This window comes from Azolla caroliniana, unplaced genomic scaffold (assembly GCF_043228905.1).
Source record: "Azolla caroliniana isolate FFs.n. ecotype wild unplaced genomic scaffold, voAzoCaro1.0.p SCAF_13, whole genome shotgun sequence".
In the NCBI taxonomy this organism is placed as follows: Eukaryota; Viridiplantae; Streptophyta; class Polypodiopsida; order Salviniales; family Salviniaceae; genus Azolla; species Azolla caroliniana.
Window position 1 is genome coordinate 18,741,425 of NW_028230448.1, and position 23,372 is coordinate 18,764,796.

Here is a 23,372-nt window from a genome sequence, read left to right on the forward strand (position 1 = left end):
TTCTGACCCGGTAGGGTATGCAATCTGAACAATGCCAGTGACAGAATACCAATTTGCAGATACAAATGGCACAAAGAGATCTCACTGTCACTATGTGAATGGTTCCACTACGGAAAATGTTTTATCTGAAGAAAGCGCTGGTGACACAATCAATGTCTTTGATGCAAAACCAATCTCTCGTATTACTATGATTCATACATGAAAAGTCAACAAATTGTCGTGTTACCATATTAATAAGGTTTAACTTAATTGATAGATCAAAGGAACACTTCTAAGAGCATTGTTCACTAATTTCATGTAGCTTCTTTCCCTATTCTGTTCTGCAATTTCCTTCACTTTTTTGGTCGAAAGTTGTTTTTACTTTTGAGCTTGTTCAACTATCGGTTTCACATTCTGTTGTTGCACATTCTTTTGTTGCACTTCATCAGCCTTCCTCGCCCAATACTCTTCGAGAGGTGGCCCAAATATGTAATTCCCTGAGATCACTCCTATTCTACATTTTGAAATCCAGAGATCATTATTATAAAAATAAATCTCTCTCTCTCTCTCTCTCTCTCTCTCTCTCTCTCAAGAAGAAGAAGATATACACATTCAAATGTACATACATACACAGCATACACATACATGTATGCATAAACAACCAAATGTAATTATACATAAGTATATGCACATAAAAAAACCACCACATCTCTCCCCATCTTTACATATACATAGATGGAAGCCCTCTTTTCCCAGAGTATGCCAAGATTTTTGTAATGTCCTGATTTGACAAAGAACTTGACCACACCAGGGGAGCACTTAGGTAATAAAGAAATCCTCAGGGGCATTTGGGATGCATTTACTCACATACACACACACACAAATATATATATATATGTAAGAAACAGAGAGAGGGATATTACGCCATAACGCCCAGGACTAGCGGGATGGGGAGGCGGCGGCCATACATGTTGATCTGTTTCTTCGTCTTCCTTCCTCTGTTTCTCTGTCTCCCTTCTCTCCTCTACTCTACTTCTTCCTTCGGTAATTCTAACTCCAGTTTATCATATTTCCTAAAAATACCCTCACATAGTGTTAGCTAATTCAACCTTTTGGGTTTCATAGCATGTTGTCCATGCTAAGTGTGTTTATATAAATTAGAAAGAGCAAAATAGCCACCAATCATGCATATCAATGTACACAATTGAAAACCACAACAATGATAGAAGATACTTGTCAACGTTAGTTAGTACTACTCATTATTTATAGGGAAAAGTACCAGGATACCCCTGGAAGTTCGTCTATTTACCATAATGCCCTTGGAAGTTTCAAATTTATACCCCTATGTCCAAAAAATTATACTTTATAAAGTAGTTATACACTCAAATCTTCAGTAAATAGGGCTAGTTCGGGTCCATTTCTTCCATCTTTGGTAAATAGGGCTTGTAGATTTGAGTGTATAATTACTTTATAAAGTGTAATTTTTTGGACATAGGGGTAGTTTGGTAAATTTGGAACTTCCAGGGGCATTCTGGTAAATAGACGAGCTTCCAGGGGTATCCTGGTACTTTTCCCTTACTTAATAAAAAATAGGATGAGAAGGAGAGATATTATTTTAGCATCTATAGAGAGGCCAATATTGACCCATGGGATGTGAGTTTATAAATTTTCTTGATGTGTGTCTCCTTCCTAAGAAGAGATATTCATATTTCCACGCTGAAAGTCTCTACATGTGAATAAGGCATACTACAAATGAGCTCAATCTTCTAGGCTGCCACTTAAGTACGATACTCAAATGATCACCCCCTCTTAATATGTCATTATAACTTTCACGAATTGCATGAGTCTATGTTGAGCATGTAAAACGCAAGTTATATCCATCCTCTTCAGGGCCTTCATTGCACACCGTACTTGAGTTACCATGGCATTACATACCATTAGTTTAATTTCTCGTCCATGAGCATCACTTTGGTTGATTTGGTTCTCCAACATATAATAACTTTTCCACCTAACTTGATGCATACACTCCATTTATTAGTTGTGAGTACTTCAACACCACGATACTAAAAGCTTTACGCAAATTGTATACGTTCTCATTTATATGCAAGCATAAGGTTATTGGTGAGGTTGGATGATTTGCATTACCATTGTTTTTGTTTGATCCATGTTCACCATTAGTTCCCTACCTTGGCAAAATGCTTCTAACATGTCAAGCTAATGTAGCATACCATCAACATCATATGAAAAGAGAACCACATTATCTACATATAAATGCAATAAAGATAATTTGTTGCATAAGTTTTGGAGAATCTAATCCTAATTCTTCTCTTGCAAACTCATTCATCGCTTCTTCCAATTTATCAATGCGTGAACCAAAGAGTGTAGGCGATAGTGGACATCCTTGCGTAACCCTCGTGTTACTTAAAAAGTAATGTGAGAATAGTTTTTAGGTGGAGAGAGAGAGAGAGAGAGGTGATGGAAAATGTTACAACCTTATTGCCATTCCCAATTACCATTTTGTGCAAATGTATCTACTTGGAGAGTGATTATTAGGGTGCTACCATTAAGTTCAATTAAAGCGATAGAGGATTAGGATGTGCACATGTTTCTTTTGTACCATTCCATTGGAAGATAGTACACATAACTTTATTCAATGCCCTATTGTTTATATCACTTGGAAGTATTTGTTAGAGATTTGGCAAGTTTTTACTTGTTATTTGAGGAATATACAAGAGTTCTTACTCGATATGTTCACAATGGTCCAAAATATGAGATGGACATCATATTCCAATTCTTATATTATTGGGGTTTACAACATAATTAGAAGATGTGTAATGTCTTGGTAGTTGAATGATTTGGTGTAGATCTCGCTTGACCAAGTGCTCATTTGTGATGATATGCAACCCATGAGCTAATCTTTTGTTCCATGATAGTGTTATATAACTTGGCCATAATTGAGCTAACCATCATAGTTCGATAGTTGATACCACTCAAGATGTTTACAAGGAAAAACTTCAACAAGATAAGACCACTTAGTCAATCCCCTGAACACATTTCATGCTCTAGGTGAGGGTTTCTTTTGAAAAGCTTCTTGATTAGGTAAGTTGGGTAGAATGTTGGATTTCCCAATTGAAGGATAGTGGACATGTCCATTAGAAGGATAGTGGACATGTCTATTAACGCATCAATTGATATATGGTAGTTAGTTGAAGGTTGATATATGATTCATTAACTTTGCATGCTACCCATTTTCTTCATTCCATCATTGTAGTTGTCTACATTAGTAGGTTTTTTTTTGGGGGGGGTAAGTGGATTTTATAGTCTTTGTACAAGATCATGTTCTTGTTCAATTATTGTTGGAACGATATACAATAGTACCTCCAAAAGATTAGTTGGTTCTAACATGTTTTTTTCTATCACTTGCACAAGAACTAAACATGACATTTTATAAATTAATCTTCTTCACAAACACTCTACACACATGCCAATTAAAACAACTACTCATTTATTAAATGTTGAGTTTTTTTTGCATGAGATGTTCAAAGCTAAATAGAGATTAGGGCTTGGATAAAGGAAATTTCATGATCTCATGATTATGCATGGTGTGGAGATACTCATTGACGAATAGAGGTTGGGTAGGAAAACTTCATTGCGTGTAATTATACAAAAAACCACTTCACTATGTACATATACGCCGATTTGAGCTTATGGCTCGTATATGATCTTATACATGGTAATGTGTAGTATGTGTTGTTCTCCAATGTTAGCCTTTAGGTGCAAAAACTTGATATTGACTCTTGTGAGAGTCAACCTTGTGTAGTGATTTTGCATGTTGGTGTTATGGCAATGCTAGCTACATCAAGGTAATTATCGAGAATTATGATGCATGAAATGTTATCCTAATGGTTTGTAGTTTGTACTTGATGGTACAAGGTTATAGGTTTGAGGCACACAACAACGTTTTCGTAGTTGAATGCATGTAAGTGATCGCGGAGTTAGTTGTTTCTCATTTTGGGCAACCAAAATATTGTTTATTTTTAATTCTATTAGATGTGCAATATTACATGGTGTATGGTGCTTTTATTATATTGAATAGAAATTCTTAATTTTATGGATTATATCCTTGTGGTTCAACATTAGTACAACATATTATTGACATATTATCCATCCATGTGTTCGGGGCTTGACATGTGTGTGATGTTTTTGAGCCATGTTATTGGTGCCTTGATGATATCAACGTGGTTGGTCCCTTCCACGATTTGTGCGTGTATATTCCAAAAACACTTTTAATCTGAATGTCTAGACATACCTTTTCTTAACTTGTTGTTTTCACTTTTCTTTATTCCAATAAAGAAGTTGTCCGGCTCAAACAAAAGGTTAGCTATATGAACATTGATTTATTATTGTAATTTCCTTTCACTTTTAAGCTCATTACTAAAACGATAGAATTATGAACATCCTCTAGATTGTTAGCATTTTAGAAGGCATTTACAATATATATCAGTAATGTGAAATGGCTTTTTAATGATTTGTACTTTTAAGTTACTACAAATTCATATGAATCCAAAGAACATTACTTACAAGTTACAACAATAAGAATCTTTGTGTGTGTAATATGTTTTTTCTTTTTGGAAACAAGTAATTGTAGCATCATACTTGAACTTCTCATGTGAGGAATCAAGATTGTTAATAGCTTCGTAACATGTGGAATATTAATGTTGATTATATGAATTTTCTATTGCAAAGTGGTTAGATACTTCTCATTGCTAAAAAAAATTTCTACTTTATAGCATTTTAAACATCTTCCCTTGAAGAAAAAATGCTTGTTATGCTATTTCCAAATTTTTTTAAATCTTTCTAGTTGTGTCCTTGTGGACATATGTGTGTTTGTGGATGGGGGGTGTGCGATTAGAGTATGAGAATTTTATGAAAAAAAAGGAAAAACAATATGGCCTTTCAAATACATTTTCACAACCCAAGGATTATAAATCATAACATATCCTTAAGATGCATAATTTAGAATCAATAGAAATATATGGACCGAATGATTACTTGTCCTATGTTTGACCCTAATTTCCCACCATTTAGATTTCGGAACTCATTTGAAACCCACTCCGCCTTTCGGTATGTCATTTCTCTACTCACAAGTCATATGCATTGTGCAATGTACCCAAGTGTCATGAATGAAAAAAGTTTAGACTTTGTGATAGTAGATGACATGATTTATTGACACAACAAAAAGAACAACAGTGACAATAATATCATATACGGCCCACGGGCATGGAATAAGTGGTCATGAACTTGGGATCATACATTAAAACATACACATGACATGGTTATTGTAAATAAGGTTCAACTTAGTTGAAGCCATTTTTTGACGTGGTTCATTATCGACATGGAGATTTCTTTCTTCAACCCATGGATTCAAACTTTCCTATTGTATGAGGCACTTCAACTTGAACGTTCAAGTCCTTTGCTTCGGTTTCAAGAACCATCGTAGATGGCGAAGAGGAAGATGATCTCCAAGTGGATGGAATGAATCCATTTGCAAGTAGAACTTTAATCTTAGATATAATCTACAAATTTTAGAAGATGAAGGCTCCTATTTTGAAGCAAAGTGTAGTGATAGATGTGGATACCTAACATATCCAACCTAGAATGTGAGAATGCAAATATCAACGTCAAGTTATCAACATGGACAAATGTGGACTTTCGATCATGAAGGCACTTACCCTATGTGCACCCAATATCTCGGGCTTGAGGGGGAGTGAAGAGCAACCAAGCTCGTTGAATGGACAACAAGCAATAGATCAGGAGCTTGAGTGTTTTGATAAACAAGGTAAACATGCATAGTGGGCCATGAACATTGGAGGCCCAATACTCGTCATGAACATTGAAAAGAGAATAATGCAACTAACATGGAATATGCGTTTAATGAGAGAATATTTTGTAGCTCATTCAATCTAATCGTTGCCATTTTAGAGAGAATATCCCCCCCCCCCCCCCCCCCCCCCTCTCTCTCTCTCTCTCTTTTGTTCTTACTGTTTTACATTAAGTGTTTACGCTCATTACAAAATGCATACAAAAACAATGTAAAAGTTACTTGACAATAATTCTCCATAAGCAAATCAATGTTGATCGTAAACAAAGCTCTGTGTCAAGCTTGAAAAAACCGAAGCCATTCAAAATATTAATGTTCATAGAGACAATAGGAGCCAATGACACCATGGCTGTGTGAAGACATACAAATTCAAATACTATAGAGACATAACAACACCCAAAGATTTGTGTGGAAATACAACGTCAAACCCCGTAGATGGGATGCATGTGTCCTCACTTTTTGGCTATCCGTAAGTGACCTTGTGCAGGGTACAATTTCTCGAGAAAAGCCCTATAGGAGTGAATGTCCATGGGCATGTTTCATGGCGGACGACATGCAGGGTTCAACAAAGAAAATGCAAAGGCACAAGTGATGTCTTGTGAACTTGAGCAAGAAAGAGACAAGGAGAAGGAAAAAAGAGAGGGGCAAGGGGACGAGGCGAGGTGCCGGACACTTGCTCTACTGATTCAATCTTGGGCCGAAACCCACATGTTGGGAGTGAGGTGTCGAGCGAGCACTTGCTCTGTTTGGTGTGGCCCTAATCTCGTTTTGTAAAAGACCACACTTGGCCGACTCCAGATCCCCAAGTGATAAGTGTCGAGAGCGAGCTGCCCATCACTTGCTCTAGTGATTCAATTCTAGGCCGAAGCCCACATGTGGCCGGATCCAGAGCCCGATTGCAGGTAGAAGCCAGAGATGATGCGTGCGGATGCCAATTGTCGGGGGGTTAAGTTAGACAAGAAGGTATACATATATACATACATATGTTAATGTACATATTATGTATGTATTGTAAATTTGTATATAGAGTTCAGTACTCCCAACTTTGTCCATTGTTTTTAACTACCTATTACCTCTACAGACATCTACAGCTACAGATAGCTATAGCACCAGAAGCAGCAGCTATTTCCCCCCCCTCCCTAAAGATGGCGATGGCGATGATCCTCTTCTGATGCTCTGGAACAGGGTGGCATCGATCGCTGTACACGAGCGGAAGATAGAGAAAAACGAAACGAAGCTAAAAGAAAAGAAAAGAAAAGATTGTAAACTGCTGCAGACAACAAACCGATTGACCCCTCCGCTCCCATCTGCCCATGGCAACAATGAGCCCGGGAGATTACGCACATTTTAAAGCTACCATACCTCTTAATCGCGTCTCAGTAATATCTCCCTCCCTCCCTCCCCCCCCCCCCCCTCTCTCTCTCTCCATCCATGTCTGTGATTTCTGGAAAGAATCTCTAACCCTAAATCCTAGCATTGACCCCTGACATCTAACCCTAACATTTTCATATATACGGCCTTCTTTTGTTTTATACGCAGATTGGTTCTAAAAATTGGCGTTATTACGATGCTGGCCCGAAATCTGCCTCGCCCATTCTTTGCTTACCCGGCATAGCAGGGACTGCTGATGTCTTCTACAAACAGATTCTTTCCTTGTCATCTAAGGTATGATTGCAACTTCTTTTAACTTGCTTCTCGAGTGTTTTTTTATTATTCGTCCAATTGATGGACAAAATCACATCAAGATAGTGGGTTGAAACATTTGTTTTTTCACTAAAGAATTGGCATATATATTGTTCAAGTATTGTCGATGATATCTTCTGCCAAGGCTGATCCTTGATCTATAAGACAATTGGTGAATTATTGGATCTTTTGCCCTTAGCTATGTAAGAAAATTAGTGGGTTCTGGTGACACATGAATGCTATGAGAACATCACAATTTGTGAAGAACATGACAACAATCTGTCATGTTGCCGATTTCACGGACATTACAACATTTCATCTGGTATTCCATTTTGTGGTTCCTATAAAGCTATGAGACAATTCTTGCACTTGTCAGCTAGTTTATCATTACCATTTCCTACCTCATCCTTACCTTTCCAGACATAAAAATTAATTGGTTAAATCAGGGAATTTGATGAATTTAAGCAAGATTGAGAAACCCTCTTGTCATTGGGTGGTAATTGGATTGTTATGATCATGGAAACTATCATTTATTCTTTTCTTTTCCTTTCTATATACAGGGTTACCGTGTGATTGCAGCGGATGCGCCACCGATTGGAACTCACCAAGAATGGATAAACTCATTTGAAAAGTTTTTAGATATTCTTGGTGTACATCATGTAAGTAGGCTTTATTGTGTACATCATGTAACCACACATTATCATCCACACTTCATTTCACAGTCGTATTTTGTTTCACTTGACATTTGGCCCATTAAATATGCATTTTGATGAATCACTTGCAATCTTGAACCTCAACAACAACTGCGTCCTTTCCATCTTCCAAAGTGAAATATACTTAATGTTATCACAAGTTTTTTACAATAAAAGGATTGTAGTAACTCGCAGAATACTTTAGTGTGCAGTAGGCAAGGTGAAAGCTTTTAAAACAATCTCACTTCATTTCATTAAAGAAAGCCTTTCAAGAACAAAAAATATATTTATGGCATTGAAAGAGCATTAGAGGGATAGGGATAAGGAAGGGAGAAAGAGAACACAAGAAAGAATGATATATTGACGTCTATTAAGAGGTCAAATTGGCCTATGAGACTGAATTAGGTATTATGTCTTTAATTTTAACTGATCTTGGAGAGCAACCAATCAAAATAAAAATAACTAGAGTGACTATTATTCTTGTTGTAGATACACATATATGGGACTTCTCTTGGTGGATTTCTAGCACAATTATTTGCACATTATCGTCCAAGAAGGGTGAAGTCTTTGGTGCTTTCTAACACTTTTTTGGATACAAGGGCATTTTCTGCTACTACTTGGACATCATTGTGAGTATGAAGCCTCTAAAACTTGAGCTTTTGAAAGTGTTTTCAGACTAAATTTGTAACCTTTTGGTGTCTTAATATCAGGATCAATTGGATTCCCGAATTCATGTTAAAACGCTATATCCTGTCAGGAATTTGTGATGGACCACAGGAGCCCCTTATAGCTGATTCCATTGACTTCATTGTAAATCAGGTATCCTTTAGCTTAAATATTATCCTTTGACTATAAAATGGAGTGATGTTATGCAGTATCTTCGTCTTTCTCTACGTTTGGATGGATCCTGTTAAATGGCGTATTGTCTATGGGGGCATTATGTGCATAGGAAGGCTTGCCCTACGTAAACTTTTAGAGAATGAAGAAATGCCTTAAAAGCTGCTAATAAATGTTATGCTATGTGTAATTTTGTTTTTCAATGATCATATTGTTTACTTCAGTCTATTCTTCCAGCTTGAGATTCTGTCAAGAGAAGATCTTGCATCACGTTTGACATTGCAAACTGCTGCTGCTGTGGTTGGGAAAGTGCGGATACCAGACTCTGCTATCACTATCATGGATGTATGTGGAAGAAATTTCAAGCTTGCAATTAGGTTTTTATACTGAAAAACGTTTGGCTTCAAAATTCAAAATAAATACATCTGAATGCTTTGCTGGCTTGCTTGTATGTAGTGAGTTAGAAGGCTGCTTGCATGCATGCATTACTTGCCTTTCTGCTTTCTTGGAATCTTGTGGGTTTGAAGGATGGAGGAGATAGGAGGCAAGAATGGTGTATGAATCTTCCAATGTGGAACACACATCATATAATGAAAAATGAACAATTGTATTGCTTTCTTGAAAGCTACGATTGAGATCCAAAAGAGTTAGAACAATTGACATTGGTAACATGATGAGTGATGGACTAACTACATTTTAAAGATAAGATATTGGTCTCTAACTGAACCTCCATCTTATCTAATGAAGTTCTTGTATGCTATGCTATGTATTTATTAGGTATGCCTTCAGTGTATAGTTGGACCAGAACATGTTTTTTCAGAGTACAGGAGTTAGCTTTATCACTTAATCAATATGCGTCCATGTAACAACCATGTTAATGATCAGAAAACTAATTCACTTGCTGTATAGACATATGATTACTGTGCAATACCGCGAGCATTACGTGATGAGGTAGGCGCACGCTATCTTGATGCACACAAAGCATTGTTAAAGACGGGTGGAGACTTCCCGTTCTTATCACGAGCAGATGAAGTTAACATGCACTTGCAAGTATGTACTAAATCTGGAGGAATTTCTTCCATATTAAGCTATGGTTTCATTTTTTGTATGGTTGGTTTGATAATGTACTAAGTTAGGGTTTCAATTTTTATTTATATAGATACATTTAAGGCGTGTTGGTGTAGAAGCTATACCACGTCCAACTTCAAAGCTTATGCCGAGTATAAGTGACTCAGCAAGAAATGTTCGAAAGGTTTCAGACCAACAACAACCAACAGAAGTATTACTGCCAGATGAAATTCCGCTAAGTTCCGATGGCTATGCATCATAATTCTATCCATATTGCCTGCGATGACTCCTTTTGCGTAATGGGGCATGTGTTGTAACTGTAACCTTCCATTGTCACTGAATCTTTCATGCCATCATCCATGTTTCAAGAAGCTCTGTTTTGGTAGCCAATTCTTTTACTCACATCACATTCATGATAAGGTTTCGTTATCCTTGGTTGTCCTTGAGCTGAAGGAAGCTATAGACGTCTAGTATGGGATTATTCTTTTTTATCTTACGATGTGTTCTAGAGGAAGAGCTGATAAGAATCGTTTAATTTCCTAAGACAGATTGCCGAAAAAATGCATTTCAGAGACAAAGGACAGTTCCATGGGGGTAACAGATGATATGGTTTTGTCGAGATTTGAGCCTCTACTCTCTGGAATCTGTCATTATAAAGTGCAAATAAATCCTTATATAGACAGTAGATTGTAGCCAATGGTAATTGTTTTTGGTCTGTGATTGAAGTTCATAATGTATTTCTTATAAGAATTCTGGAAGGGAAAAAACATTTAATTCATTCTTTTGGGCCTTGGCTATATGTATAAGAAATTGATAACTTCTGTAAGTATTTGTTGCTGTAAGAATCATCTTGTGATTTGTGTAATGGAGAACTCTTGCAAAATATATGAATTTTGATTGGGGTGTGGGTCTCCATGATATTGTTCCTGGTAGTTGCCATGCTTTCCAGTGATGGTTTGTGTGTATACACACATATGCTGTGCATTTGAGGCAAGCAGTAGAAAAACTCTTGATTGTGTTATTTGTGTTTCCCCTAATCCCTAGAAAGGCAATTATATGGTCAATTCATCACCGTTTTCTCAACTATATGTACTATTTGAGCAATTATATTATGTTGATCCGTTCACTGTTTCTCCCTTTCAGGGTTGAGCAAAGGCGGTCAAGGGAATGTTATTGTTCTATGGCCATTTGAACCACGATCTTGACGATTGTAACATCATTACATTGTTGGAGATGCCTTAGTTGTTGAATAGTTAGTTCTTTCCATGATGGAGATCTTGAAGAGATAAATAAATTTCTCTTGGTAAGATCTTATTTCTAATCCTTTGGGTACATTATCATGTCTATTTTGTCATTTTTTTGTTTATGCACAAGTGAGACAACATTAGTTTTAATATTTGATCCAAGTCTTATAAGTAGGAGCTAGGAGCTCTCAGGCTGGCTTTAATATTATCAGATATTTGACCCTAGTCCTAAGTCATTTTTATATTGACCCATGCACCAAGACTGGAATATGAGCATTCGCACTAATTTTGTAAGAGGAAGATTTGGAATAGAAAATGTCAAAACATATGGACTTTTCTTCTCTACTCGATAACCTCACTAACCAAGCAACTTCCATGGGAGCGGTCAAATTGCAATAATATGTTTGGAGGAAAGAGAACACTTTAAAACATTGGTGGTAGACATTCAAGATAGAGTGGCCGTGATGGTTGAACTCTCTAGTATTTTATATCTATTTAGATGACATGATGGGTTAATATTAAAACAGAGTTAAATCGCTTACAACTCAAGTCGTTGTAGTATAGTGGTGAGTATTCCCGCCTGTCACGCGGGTGACCCGGGTTCGATCCCCGGCAGCGGCGCCTTTTTAATATTTTCTCTACTTTCTTCTTTTCTATCCATCTAGTTTTTCTCTTGTATTTCTGTGGGACGGTTTTCAATACATTTATGGGTAAACAACCACTTATTTTCTGAGAGTAAAAATGAGCTCCTATTGGATTTTATGACAATATACACACAAATTTATAGCCCTATGAAAGACCACTACATTGTGATGTTTCATGGGTCGTACCTAACAATTGGCAATGGTTCGGTTCGGTTTGAGAGGGTCCAAACCGAACCGTTTAGAGATGTTGAAACCTGAACCAAACCGAGCCACGAAATCGTTAAACCGAACCATTAAAAAAATTCAAACCGTTAAGCCATTAAACCGGTAAAACCACGGTTTGTGGTTTGGTTTCGGTTTTCAGCTTAGGTCAAATTTTAAATTTTTAAAATTTTTAAAATTTTCCCAAAATGTGAGAATAAGGCATGAAAATGAAAAGATTATTTAAAAACATTTTTATTTAATTTTTTTAAAACTTTTTTTTTTTAATTTAAAAAAAATAAAAAATAAAAAACCGTTAAACCGCGGTTTTTAATTGTTGCAACCGGACCAAACTGTTTAAAAAAACTCGAACTTGAACTGAGCCGAACCGTTTAAACCGTTAAGCCACAGTTTTGCGGTTCGGTTCGGTACCGAACTGTTGCCGATTGTTAGTTGTACCATGTTATGTATAAATGTTAAGAAATATTGCTACTTTGGACAAATATCCATTAAAGAGCCGTGCCATTTATTGATCTCATAAAAGTTCAAGTGTTATTAACTAAGTCTTTTGGGGGTCCATACTCAAATGTTTGGCTTGCCCCTTCAAGGTTAACACTCATGAATAGATATCTAGTTACATGCATGAAGTGCAATCATACTAGGAGCATACCATTTATTGACATTATAAAAGCTCTGGTGTTAATAGGAAAGTCTTTTGGGGCTCAATATTTAGATGTTTGGCATGCCCCTTCAAAGTTAACACTTTTGTGTGGATATCTACTTGCAAGCACAAAGGATAATCATGTTTGCAAAAGAAATTTCCTCACGAAAATGACACCTTATTGAGTTTTTATTGATATTATAAAAGCTCCGGTGTCAATAGGGAAAGTCTTTTGGGGCTCAATATTTAGATATTTGGCATGCCCCTTCAAAGTTAACACTTTTGAATGGATATCTAGTTGCAAGCACAAAAGATAATCATGTTTGCAAAAGAAATTTACAATAATGTTACATATGAATATCTAAAATATTCACAAGCAACGCATGGGTTAATATTCTGTATAATATGTTGGATATAGTGGGGTTTGACCTTTACTATTTTGTCATTACCTTTACCATTGTAAATCCATAATGTTATAATCTCCTTACACCAAGACAAAATCTTGTATAAAGTCTTGTCCTTTTCATGCTAGCTTCAAAGAAAGTTCTAACCTCCTCACATCGTAATTGTATAAATATACAGTAATGCAATTGTGTGTGGAGTCTTAAATGGTGATCAATAATGTAGATGCCTTCTTGGAGTTGGCAACGGCTCAACTCATGCCAAAACCAAACTGTTGAAACTGTTTTTAAATGGTGTGACAGTTTGGTGGTTCGGATTGGCTCAATTCAAGCTTGAGCTTCCTAACCAATTTGAGCTTAGTTCGATTTAGCTTGAGCCCTGCCAAACTGGTGTAGAGAGCGGTTCAATTCAGGTTTGAAAACCCCCAAATGGTTAAAGCTTAATCAATTTGGCTTGGACAAGCTCAAACTTGTTGAGCCGAAACCGAACTGTTGTTGATCCCTAATGCCTTCTACCATTGACTTTCAAATCCTTACACCCACAAAATGGAGGTTAATCCAAATTGATATTGTCTTATTACTACCTTTATCCCTAAAGGGTCTACTACACATTGTACATATAGAGTAGACGGTCTAACATGATCCTTACTCTTTCCATGGACATCATGTGTGCAAGTGAGTTAAGCCTCTCTTGCTTACAATTTTTATCTTGCAAACGAGTCTTATAGATAAATAGATATATGTTCTAAACAGTAATGTATCACCTCGTCACTTTCTTTGACTATTAGATTTCTATAATTTAGGAAACAACTTTGTTTTTCCTCATGAAAATGACACCTTATCGAGCTTGTACCTTCAACATGTTTTTTCCTGTGTGGATTTCAAACTAGCTTTTGAAAGTAGAAATAACATTGATCATTTTTTCAACTTTACCTTTATCATACCCACGCTTGTTGACATGGGGATGAAAACATCATTGATGCTTCTTATATGGAATATATATGCATATACATGTGTATTATTAACATCAAAACCTATTGGATCTTAATTTGATTGTATAGTCAGTAGAATATTAAGAGTTAAGTCTTTTGAATAAATATTCAATAAATTATGGTACTAAATTTGTGATACAAAAAGGTGTGGATTCAAAAACTCATATCCACAAGGAAATAATAAGTAAATACAGTTGAAATGTGAAAATGTATTGAGGACTTATCATTGAATAGGTTATGTCTCTAGAGTTAGTTATAGAGGTTAATCCATTTCGCAGTGTCACTAGGGATGCCATCATTCACAACGAATAACATGTAGTAGGCTGGTGGTGCAACGGTTGGCTTTGGTGGAGATGTTGCGGAAATGACATAAATATTATGTCCATCTATGACGGGGGGCTCCATTTTCAAACTTAGCAGACGTTGGCCTTGGGAGAAAGAATGTGTTGAAAAGGGAGCACTCATTAAGCTTAATTGCATAGTTTGAGGTTGCATGTTGATTGCTACCTTCAAAACAAACTTTTGGTTGTAACTTATACCATTTGGAGCTTCGAGTATAGTAGGTCTCTTATTGTTATGTGTTGGATTAAGGTAGGGAGGAAGGAAAGCTTCTAGTCTTAACTCTGTTGGAAATTCTCCGGTTAGAGTGTAGAATTGATGGGTGTTACTCCCGGCCACCAAGATCCTTCCGTCAGGTAAAAGATTAGAAGTTGAGTGGTATACCCTTGCGATTGTTGTAGGAGCCATCTTTGCAAAACGTTGATTGGTTGGCATCATTGGATGGTACATTACTGGATTTAAAGCTGCATTTTTAGCATTACCCCATCCTTGACATCCATTTTGGGCACCATTTATAATTAGAACATCTTGAGTGGGTAACAATAACATTTCTCCCATGGTTCTCCTTAGGGGCATTGTCTCCATCTCCCACAAAGGCTCACTAGAGAATATAGCAATCCTCCCACAACTTTGGGAGGCAGGCAAGTACAAAGAAGAGTTTAGAAAAGCACCATATTGAGCACCACCACACACAAGTATCTCAACATTGTTAAAGTCATTCTCGGCTTTAAGGGGGAGCATAACCGAGGACCCCGCAGAAGGATAGTTGCGTGGCTCCCCAGGGATCGTAGGGAAGGTTTTGACAACTTGGTTGGCATTGTAGTCTAGGATTATGGAATCACGATTGGCAAAGATGAAAAGTGTGCCATCAGGGAGTAGGTGCACAAAGGGGTAGAGATTGTCACCTTGGAGGTCATTTGTATTTTTCAAGAAGGGGAGAAACTTAGGAGAGGCTTTTGAAGGGTTTGGGATGAATTCATAAGTGAAAACATTTCGACCGCCAACAACGATTTGGGTAAGGCCATCTGGAAGAATTTGATTAGTTGCATACCTGAGTTTCACAAGGAACTAGTTTAATATATACATGTTATTTACATATGTGACATTTAAAGGAAATGGGTGAAAAACATAAGTTTATATTTTCTTCTTCTTTAGTTTAGAACATAGTATGCACATGCATACATGTGCACATGTAGAGACAATTTTTACACCATGGTCCATGGACACATGTAATGTTACCAACTCAGAGGCCTCAAAATTAGGCATATGATGACCATAGAGAAAAGTAAACATATTACACATAACCATTATTTAGATGTAGATGGACATACACATGATGAATAAAGGATATTGTAGACACATAGTGGCAATGTTGGAATAAAACCGGGACATATGCATACATTGTTTATTCACACACCATCCAATCTACCAAGGGTATTCAACCATCAATACCTAGATTTACACCCCAAATATGCAAACTGCAAAGGGTATTACCCACTCACAATTAAATTTTGCCGTGTGTGTGCACATGCAATCACAATGTTATCATAGATCAAGCATTACAACCTAGGAAGGTGTAAGGACAATTATACACACTAACATAAGAGATACCCACAATCTATATGTGACACACTCTCGTCTCACTCCAAACAACAATTGATCAACATTGTGATACTGTGTAAGCAAAATCATATACACACTAACATAAGAGATATAACCACAATCCATATGCGACACACTTCCCACCCAAAACAACAATTGATCGACATTGTGATTGGGTGTAAGGAAAAGCATAACTAGATATATATTAGCCCAATTAATTCTAGATCTTACCAACGACCATCTCGAAGGAATTCGGTAGTTGACTCCTCCCAATCGCAAGTGCCCGAGGAGGCACAAGGGTGAAAATGTCGCACTTTGTACAAGCCCTCAAAATCACCGCCTGTTTGAACAAGCGATCCGTCTGATAGGAACTGCCCCGATGAGCACCATGTGTCTGTTTGAATAAAGAGTGGACGAACCGTATTTGGACCTGGTGTGAACACAACAGAATGGGCCGTGCAATCATGTTTGAGTGTGAGCTCGGCGGTAGAGTCACGACACATTCCATTTCGGAGATTTATTTGAGAAGCACCGATGTTTGTGCGATCGAGCATGATCACATTGCCTAAGTGTGTGACACCAGTGTGCATGGATGCGATCCCAGCATTTTGCAACAAAAGTTGCCAACTTCCAATCGCCCCCTCATCCCCTGTTGGTTGTAGTATGGTTGTGTCTGTGGGCCCTTCACCTCCACTCGTGGAATTGCTACTTCCATGTCTTTTGAACATTCTACTCACTAGCACACTCATGATTATGGCTGTTGCGAGTATCACCAAAAATGATAGAAATATCGGCACCACTGTTCTAGACCTCATTATTTTTTATGATTGATTAATGCTTTTTGACCTTGCTAACGTTGAGAAATTTTCCACCTAGAGCTACCTACATGATATAAAAAGGAGTATCATGGACATTGTAAAGCGCACTTCTAAAGATATATTTGTTATGTTGAATATTTTCGCAAATAAATATTTTCTAGGGAGAAGTGATAGTTGCTTCTTAGTATGATGATCTTAAAGTTGAACCCATACATGTTTCCTTTACGGTTGCTATGATAAACTTTCATTTTCTCACACTATCTAGAGGGATTTTTCGTGGTTAGTAAAACGTTAAATGTTGGCCTCGAACTTTGTGATGTTCTTAAGGTATGTTAACTTCAAATTATTTATAGTTTAAAAGGTAATTTGTGTTCTTCTAGTAAAGATGCAAGTCACTTGCACTAATTATGAAACAACTTGCTCTTGTAGACATGCCCCTAGAACTAGTGACAAGTTACAACTTTGTGATTATATTGTAAGTTATAACATTCAAGATTAAGATGACAATTTATTAGTTTAAGTTAAATTTTGGATTTTTATATGAAAATAATCTTCGTTTTTATTAGAAGTAAAAATTAAATCGAAAGTGGAAATTTAGATTTGCACTTTGGATTGAAAGTTGCAACTCATATGTATCTCCCAACAAGGACCCTTGTTGGGAAGCAATGGTCAATACATGCCCATTGTTGGGAAATCAAGTGAATAACGGTTAACAATTATAACCCGAATTTTGCATGATGACCACTCTGAAATATATAGCTAGAATAAACTTAGTCAATGAGATATAACTAGAATAATACGGTTCCATTGGTCAAGTGGTATTTTTATTGTCTTTGGTAGTAGTCCATTGAGGTCCTTTGTGATTAATAGAACACTATTTAGGAAAAACACCACCATAAGTTTGGTCATGTGGTATTTTTATTGTCTTTGGTATTAGTCCATTGTGATTAATATAACACTACTTATGAAAAAACCTTAGTCAATGAGATTAACGTTGTCAATAACACTACATATATAGTCTAGACTCTACAGAATCATTTCCCCCTTTTATAGTTTTCCCCATTTAATTGTCCCTCTCTTTGAAATGATGATTAATTTCATGTACTTGCTCTGAATAAAGGCCATTAGATAATCTTTTTTGTTTAAGATAGCCAAGCTATCTTCAAATTATGATGACACTTTTAAAAATGTGGGTTTAGTCGCAAACATTTTCTAATTAGAATTAGAATATAGTTAAACCACTTACTATTAAGATTAATCACTTTTCCTTGTGATCAAATAATTAGTCTTACAAAAAGATCAAGCTGTGATTAAACTAATTAAATAAATGAGTAATGAAGTAGATCAAACGCTACCTATTTGTCATTGAGATACCTGACAACAATCGATTTTGACACCAATGGTGGCCTATGATTGACTATTTGAGATGATGATGGCAATCGCATTGGTAATACGATAATGTTGATTCAATTAAAATAATTATTTACTCTGATGATCGAGCGAGGTAATTAACATAACAATATGGGGCTAATCACCATTAGATATAATTGAGCATTAGATGTTGTAATTATTGATGCCAAAAAGAGCATTAGTACTCATGGTCTTATAAGAAGTATAACCTTTTTCTATTTGCTTAAGGTGATGGACTAAGGTTTAATCAAAGGTTAGAGTTTAATGCTTGAGACAAAAGCATCATAATAAACAAACGCCTAAATATATGTCATGATTATATTTCTAAGTATAGCATATACTCCCCAAACTAGCATTGCCATTTTTACCTTAATTTTAAGTAGATAATGACATTTAGTCCTTACAAAAATATGGTATGTATTAAGTTAAAGTATGTGGATCTTTACTATATGCCTACAAAACAAAAGCAAGAAACAAACAAACACACACACACACCTGACTTGATCACTACTCCAAGGTATTTTAATAATGGGTGAGCATAACTTATTGAAATGTGCATATTGTGTCCATATAATGAAGGTATTGGGAAAAAGGGAATCTTTTTCCTTCATAGACGAGAGGGTATCTTATAACCACACAATAAAGAGATACTTTGTATAATACCTAGCCAATACACCCAAACCCATGGATCCTATTATATAATTGCTCAAGGCAATTGGTTTTCCTTACATTTGTATCATGTATTGCATGATAGTCCTAACAATAGTATTGTAGGTAATTTGGCTTTTCGTTTCCTATTAAGATAATCTTTGTCTCTGTCTCTGTCTTTGTCTCTCTCTCTCTCTCAATGAGAGTCACCTATGATTACACACTTTATCTCAACAACAAAGACACTCTTATAACACTCTTTTTGGGCCAAACACATTATATTTTTGCCCTTCCAAGGTGGTACTTCAACATTACCATGATGATCATCATCTCTTAAAAAAGTGTATATATACACAACATAACATCATGACAATATAGAAATCCCTTGTTAGCCTAAGTGACCACTACAATAATGAGGATCTTTATAGAAGAAAAATCACAAAATAACCTTAAGACACTCAAGCAAAGGAAACCCCTCTACGGACAAGGTGTTTGTAGACGATAGTTGCAAAACATTGTGTCAAAAAAAAAATTCCCATGGACACAATCAAACAAGAATGTCGTTTCTAATCATTCTAATTATACCACAAACTACCCTAATATCTATGGTAAAATTATAAGATAAGGATTAAAAAAAACTAGCAAAAAACCAAGTGAAAGGAGGACCAATAGGATCCCAACTAATGAATCATGAGCTTTGATGTTTTTTATTTACTCATGCTACTTAACTTTCCATTATTTACAACAAATTATACCTTTCAATTGTACTCTCTTGAAGTAATGTGATATAATTACATATAATTATACCTTAATATAATTATGCATGACATTGATGATGGGTCATCAATGAGTATTCTTTGTTATAGTCCACATCCAACAATGTATTTGTAGGAAAGAGAGATATCTTGAATCCTTTGAATATCAAGGGTAGGTAACATATACTTTCCTTTATTAATTTCATTCAATGACAATCGGCCTTTTATAGAAAAATGAATGTATCAATGGCTAGGCTAACAAGCTATAAATTGAGATAATTTGGAAGATTAGTGATGTTGGCGGCGATGAAGAAATCAATGAAAAGACAATGGTGAGCATAGGTGTTTTGTTTTCTATGTTTGTTCGATTATAATACATATACCATAATCCTCTTCATTGTTCTTGTGTTGTTATATCTTTGTAGCTTGTGAACCTAGGCTATGTGAGATTTAATTCTAGAAGCAAAAGGTCTTCTAGACCTAAATTAAACCCCTCATTGACTTCTAGATTGCAGGCCAATAACTCAACTTCAAATTCAATTGTTACTGACCCCACTACCCTCACGTTTGGATATGGCAGGTCCTATTTACACCACACATTTTATCCAAAGCCAATTAGCCAATTAGTAGTCCCTTTTTTTCCATAAGAAGTGTGCCTTTAGCAATCAATCATACTCTAGTTTTGGTGGACCTTATGACTAAATGCAAAGTAGAGGTTCACGATGTCAAAAGGATGCAAACACGTGATTGGTTGTATGAAATGCATATTGAAAGTGTCTCAAGAAAGAAGTTGGAAACGCACAATGTTTTGGAATATGAATGTGAGGCAAAAAGGGGCCGTCATGTGATAACAATACATGCAAAGCAAGTAGGAATGGATGGTATCATCTAGGAATGCATGCGACGAGAGTGTTTATATCATCGTCGGAAGTGCTCAGGATTGGATAATAGTGTATGGCTAGGAGGAAGGGAATGTGTGATATTTACGGCCCTAACGTGGTACCGTATATATATATATATATATATATAGAACATGTGATAGTGCATATGAGGCACATGTTCCTAAGCATGATTCACGTATGTGCCAATGTGAGTGATCAACTGTTGAGCTATATTTGGGATGCCTGTTTTTGTGCTCGGGCCACTATGAGACTTCCTTACGGTGTGAAAGCGTTCACACCGGCGCGCACATGAAAAAGAAGGAAAGCATTATTTTGCATGCATTAACAAGAGAGTAAGTAGCACACGCATTTCCCCTTCTTTTAAGTCACCATAGTATTGAAAGGAAGATAGTAAAGAAAGAAAGAGCAATATTATCAATATTTTATTGGCTTATGAAAAATGATCTATCATTGGCCTAATTAAAGTTTGAAAAAGTCTAAACCACAAAATAAATAACAAAGCAAAAGTTACAATTAAAAAATAGGGTTCAGGTTTTAGGGTTTTGTAATTAGGTTTTTAGGGTTCATGCAGGCAGGTGGAGGTAGTGGGCGTCTGAAAACGCCTCTTCTACTCACTTGCTCATTGAGTTTACATGTGCACATGCTGAAGACATGGTGCAGTGGCTCAAAACCACAAAAAGATTTAAATGACAGCAGAAACTTTCAGATTAATGAATAGGGCCTAAGTTTTAGGTTTTAGGTTTTAGGGTTTAAGCAGGGAGCCAAAAATTTGAGGGTGTGGAGGTAGTGGGCGCTAACCATTACTTAAATGGGGATCTGAGGGCAGGACCTCAAAACGCCTCTTCTACTTCCATGCTCATCAAATTTACATGAGCACACCTTGAAAGACACTGTGCAGGTATGAATTTGGAGGAGAGTGTGTTTTTTTTTGCATCATTTGATCTGCCGATAATATTAATGGCGGAGATGCGGATACATACATCTTGGTCTTCTACTTCTAGGACCGCGGCTAGAGCTCCTAGGTGGAGATCGATTGGCGAAATCGATGAAGACATTAAGGAAGACAGAAGAAGAAGAAGAAGAAGAAGAAGGCACTAATGATGAAGATTAGGAGGATGTCGGGGATCGGAGACAGGAATGGAAGAAGTGGAATGTGGAGGGGACCAGTTGTTGTTGCTTGGCGGGGGAGGCGACATTTGGGGACCGGCCGTCTCATCTTTGCGTAGTACTCGCGTGCGGCATTGTCGTAATGGAACCATGGTTCCGTGTTCATGACCCAATGACTGGATGATAGCCTCTCACCCTCCAGATCCTCTTCCTCCTCCTCCTCCTCCTCTCGGGGTGTCGAATTACAAGAAGACAAAGACGCGGACGATGATGACGACGTGTTAGCATGGGATAATGAGGGAGACGAGTGGTCGAGGAGGACGTGGTCGGATGCGAGGAGTGGCCGTATCTTCGCATACCGCTCGCATATAGTGTCATGATCGGAAGCCGAAGCCGAAGCCGATTCCTCGTTGATGCCCCTAGGACCCGAGAGAGATGTTAGCCCTCGGGTGGCCGCCAGATCCTCCATCTCCGGTGGCCGCGCGCGGCCTCCTCCTCCTCGGCCTCGAGAGATTATACGATGAGGAAGACCCCTCACCATCTTCTCTCCTACATTTGACAAACAAAACAAGAGATTCTATAAGTTCTTCTTCCCATCTGATCATACGCTTAAATCCAAGTATAAACCCTAAACCCTAAATCTTAAACCGTTTTAATCTTTATTTAAGACCACCATGAAGACCTGAGTTTAATGATGATATGTCTCTAAGTATAGAAAGAGTATGAGATAACACTGAATATTCAATAGATATATAGCCGTGGTCCCTAATCAGTTTGACCTGTCAAACGTTTTGTCCGTCCGTCCTTGTGTCCCTTGTTACTTTTTGTATTATTAACTTCTTCTGCACGGCACCATCTCTAAAGTTCCGATGGTCTCATCGACATTTATATTTCACATTGCGGACCTGCGCGTCCATTCTTCCATATATTTGACATTTTTTGTGCACACATGTATATAATCTCTTTGATTAGTGGTCCAACGTTTTTTTCATATGCATCGAGCATAAGTTATAACCATTTGGCATATTATTTATAGGAGTGGACAATGGCTCAGCTCAAGCCTAAACCAAACTATTGAGCAGTTCCTAAACGGTTTGACGGTTAGGTTAGGTTAGGTTTAGGCTTGAGCTACCAAAACCAGTTTGAGCTTGGTTTGACAAGGCTCAAGTCAAACCTATTCCTAAACAGGTTCCATTCAAGTTTGAAAACTCCTAAACTGGTTAAGACTTAACTGATTTGGTTTGAACTAGGCCAAACTTGTTAAGCTGAAACCGAACCATTGCCAATTCCGATTGGCATATTAGACGATAATATACCTTTTCCTACAATATTATGTTCTAACTTATTTTAAGTACATTTACCTATCTTTGCCATGCTCCCAAACTTCTTGCATACGTTTTGGAGCATCTAATCTTTGTTCTCTTGGCAACCCTATTCATCAAGTCTTCCAATCTACCAATGCATAAACCCAAGACTGTTGATGAATTGTGATAGTGGCCATCCTTCCT

At 36.9% G+C, this 23,372-nt stretch overlaps 2 protein-coding genes and 1 long non-coding RNA gene across 3 annotated transcripts; 1 reads left to right on the forward strand and 2 right to left on the reverse strand.

Moving 5' to 3' along the window:
- Positions 1–157: 157 nt before the first annotated feature.
- On the reverse strand, positions 158–1,018 carry LOC147856521 (uncharacterized). The gene is made up of 2 exons (XR_015530706.1): positions 903–1,018; positions 158–493 (listed from the first exon to the last, which is right to left on the reverse strand). It is a non-coding gene; the product is annotated as an uncharacterized LOC147856521 (long non-coding RNA).
- Positions 1,019–7,009: 5,991 nt separating this feature from the next.
- Positions 7,010–10,921, forward strand: LOC147856522 (alpha/beta-Hydrolases superfamily protein). The gene is made up of 8 exons (XM_087329802.1): positions 7,010–7,239; positions 7,400–7,525; positions 8,104–8,202; positions 8,725–8,864; positions 8,946–9,054; positions 9,310–9,417; positions 9,982–10,122; positions 10,232–10,921. The coding sequence occupies exons 1-8, from the start codon at positions 7,174–7,176 to the stop codon at positions 10,400–10,402; spliced, it is 960 nt and encodes a 319-aa protein (XP_087185928.1). The 5' UTR covers positions 7,010–7,173; the 3' UTR covers positions 10,403–10,921.
- Positions 10,922–14,377: 3,456 nt separating this feature from the next.
- LOC147856523 (aldehyde oxidase GLOX-like) lies at positions 14,378–18,807 on the reverse strand. The gene is made up of 3 exons (XM_087329312.1): positions 18,417–18,807; positions 16,456–17,106; positions 14,378–15,673 (listed from the first exon to the last, which is right to left on the reverse strand). Exons 2-3 carry the CDS (start codon positions 17,037–17,039, stop codon positions 14,533–14,535), a joined length of 1,725 nt encoding a protein of 574 aa, XP_087185438.1. The 5' UTR covers positions 17,040–17,106; positions 18,417–18,807; the 3' UTR covers positions 14,378–14,532.
- Positions 18,808–23,372: the final 4,565 nt, after the last annotated feature.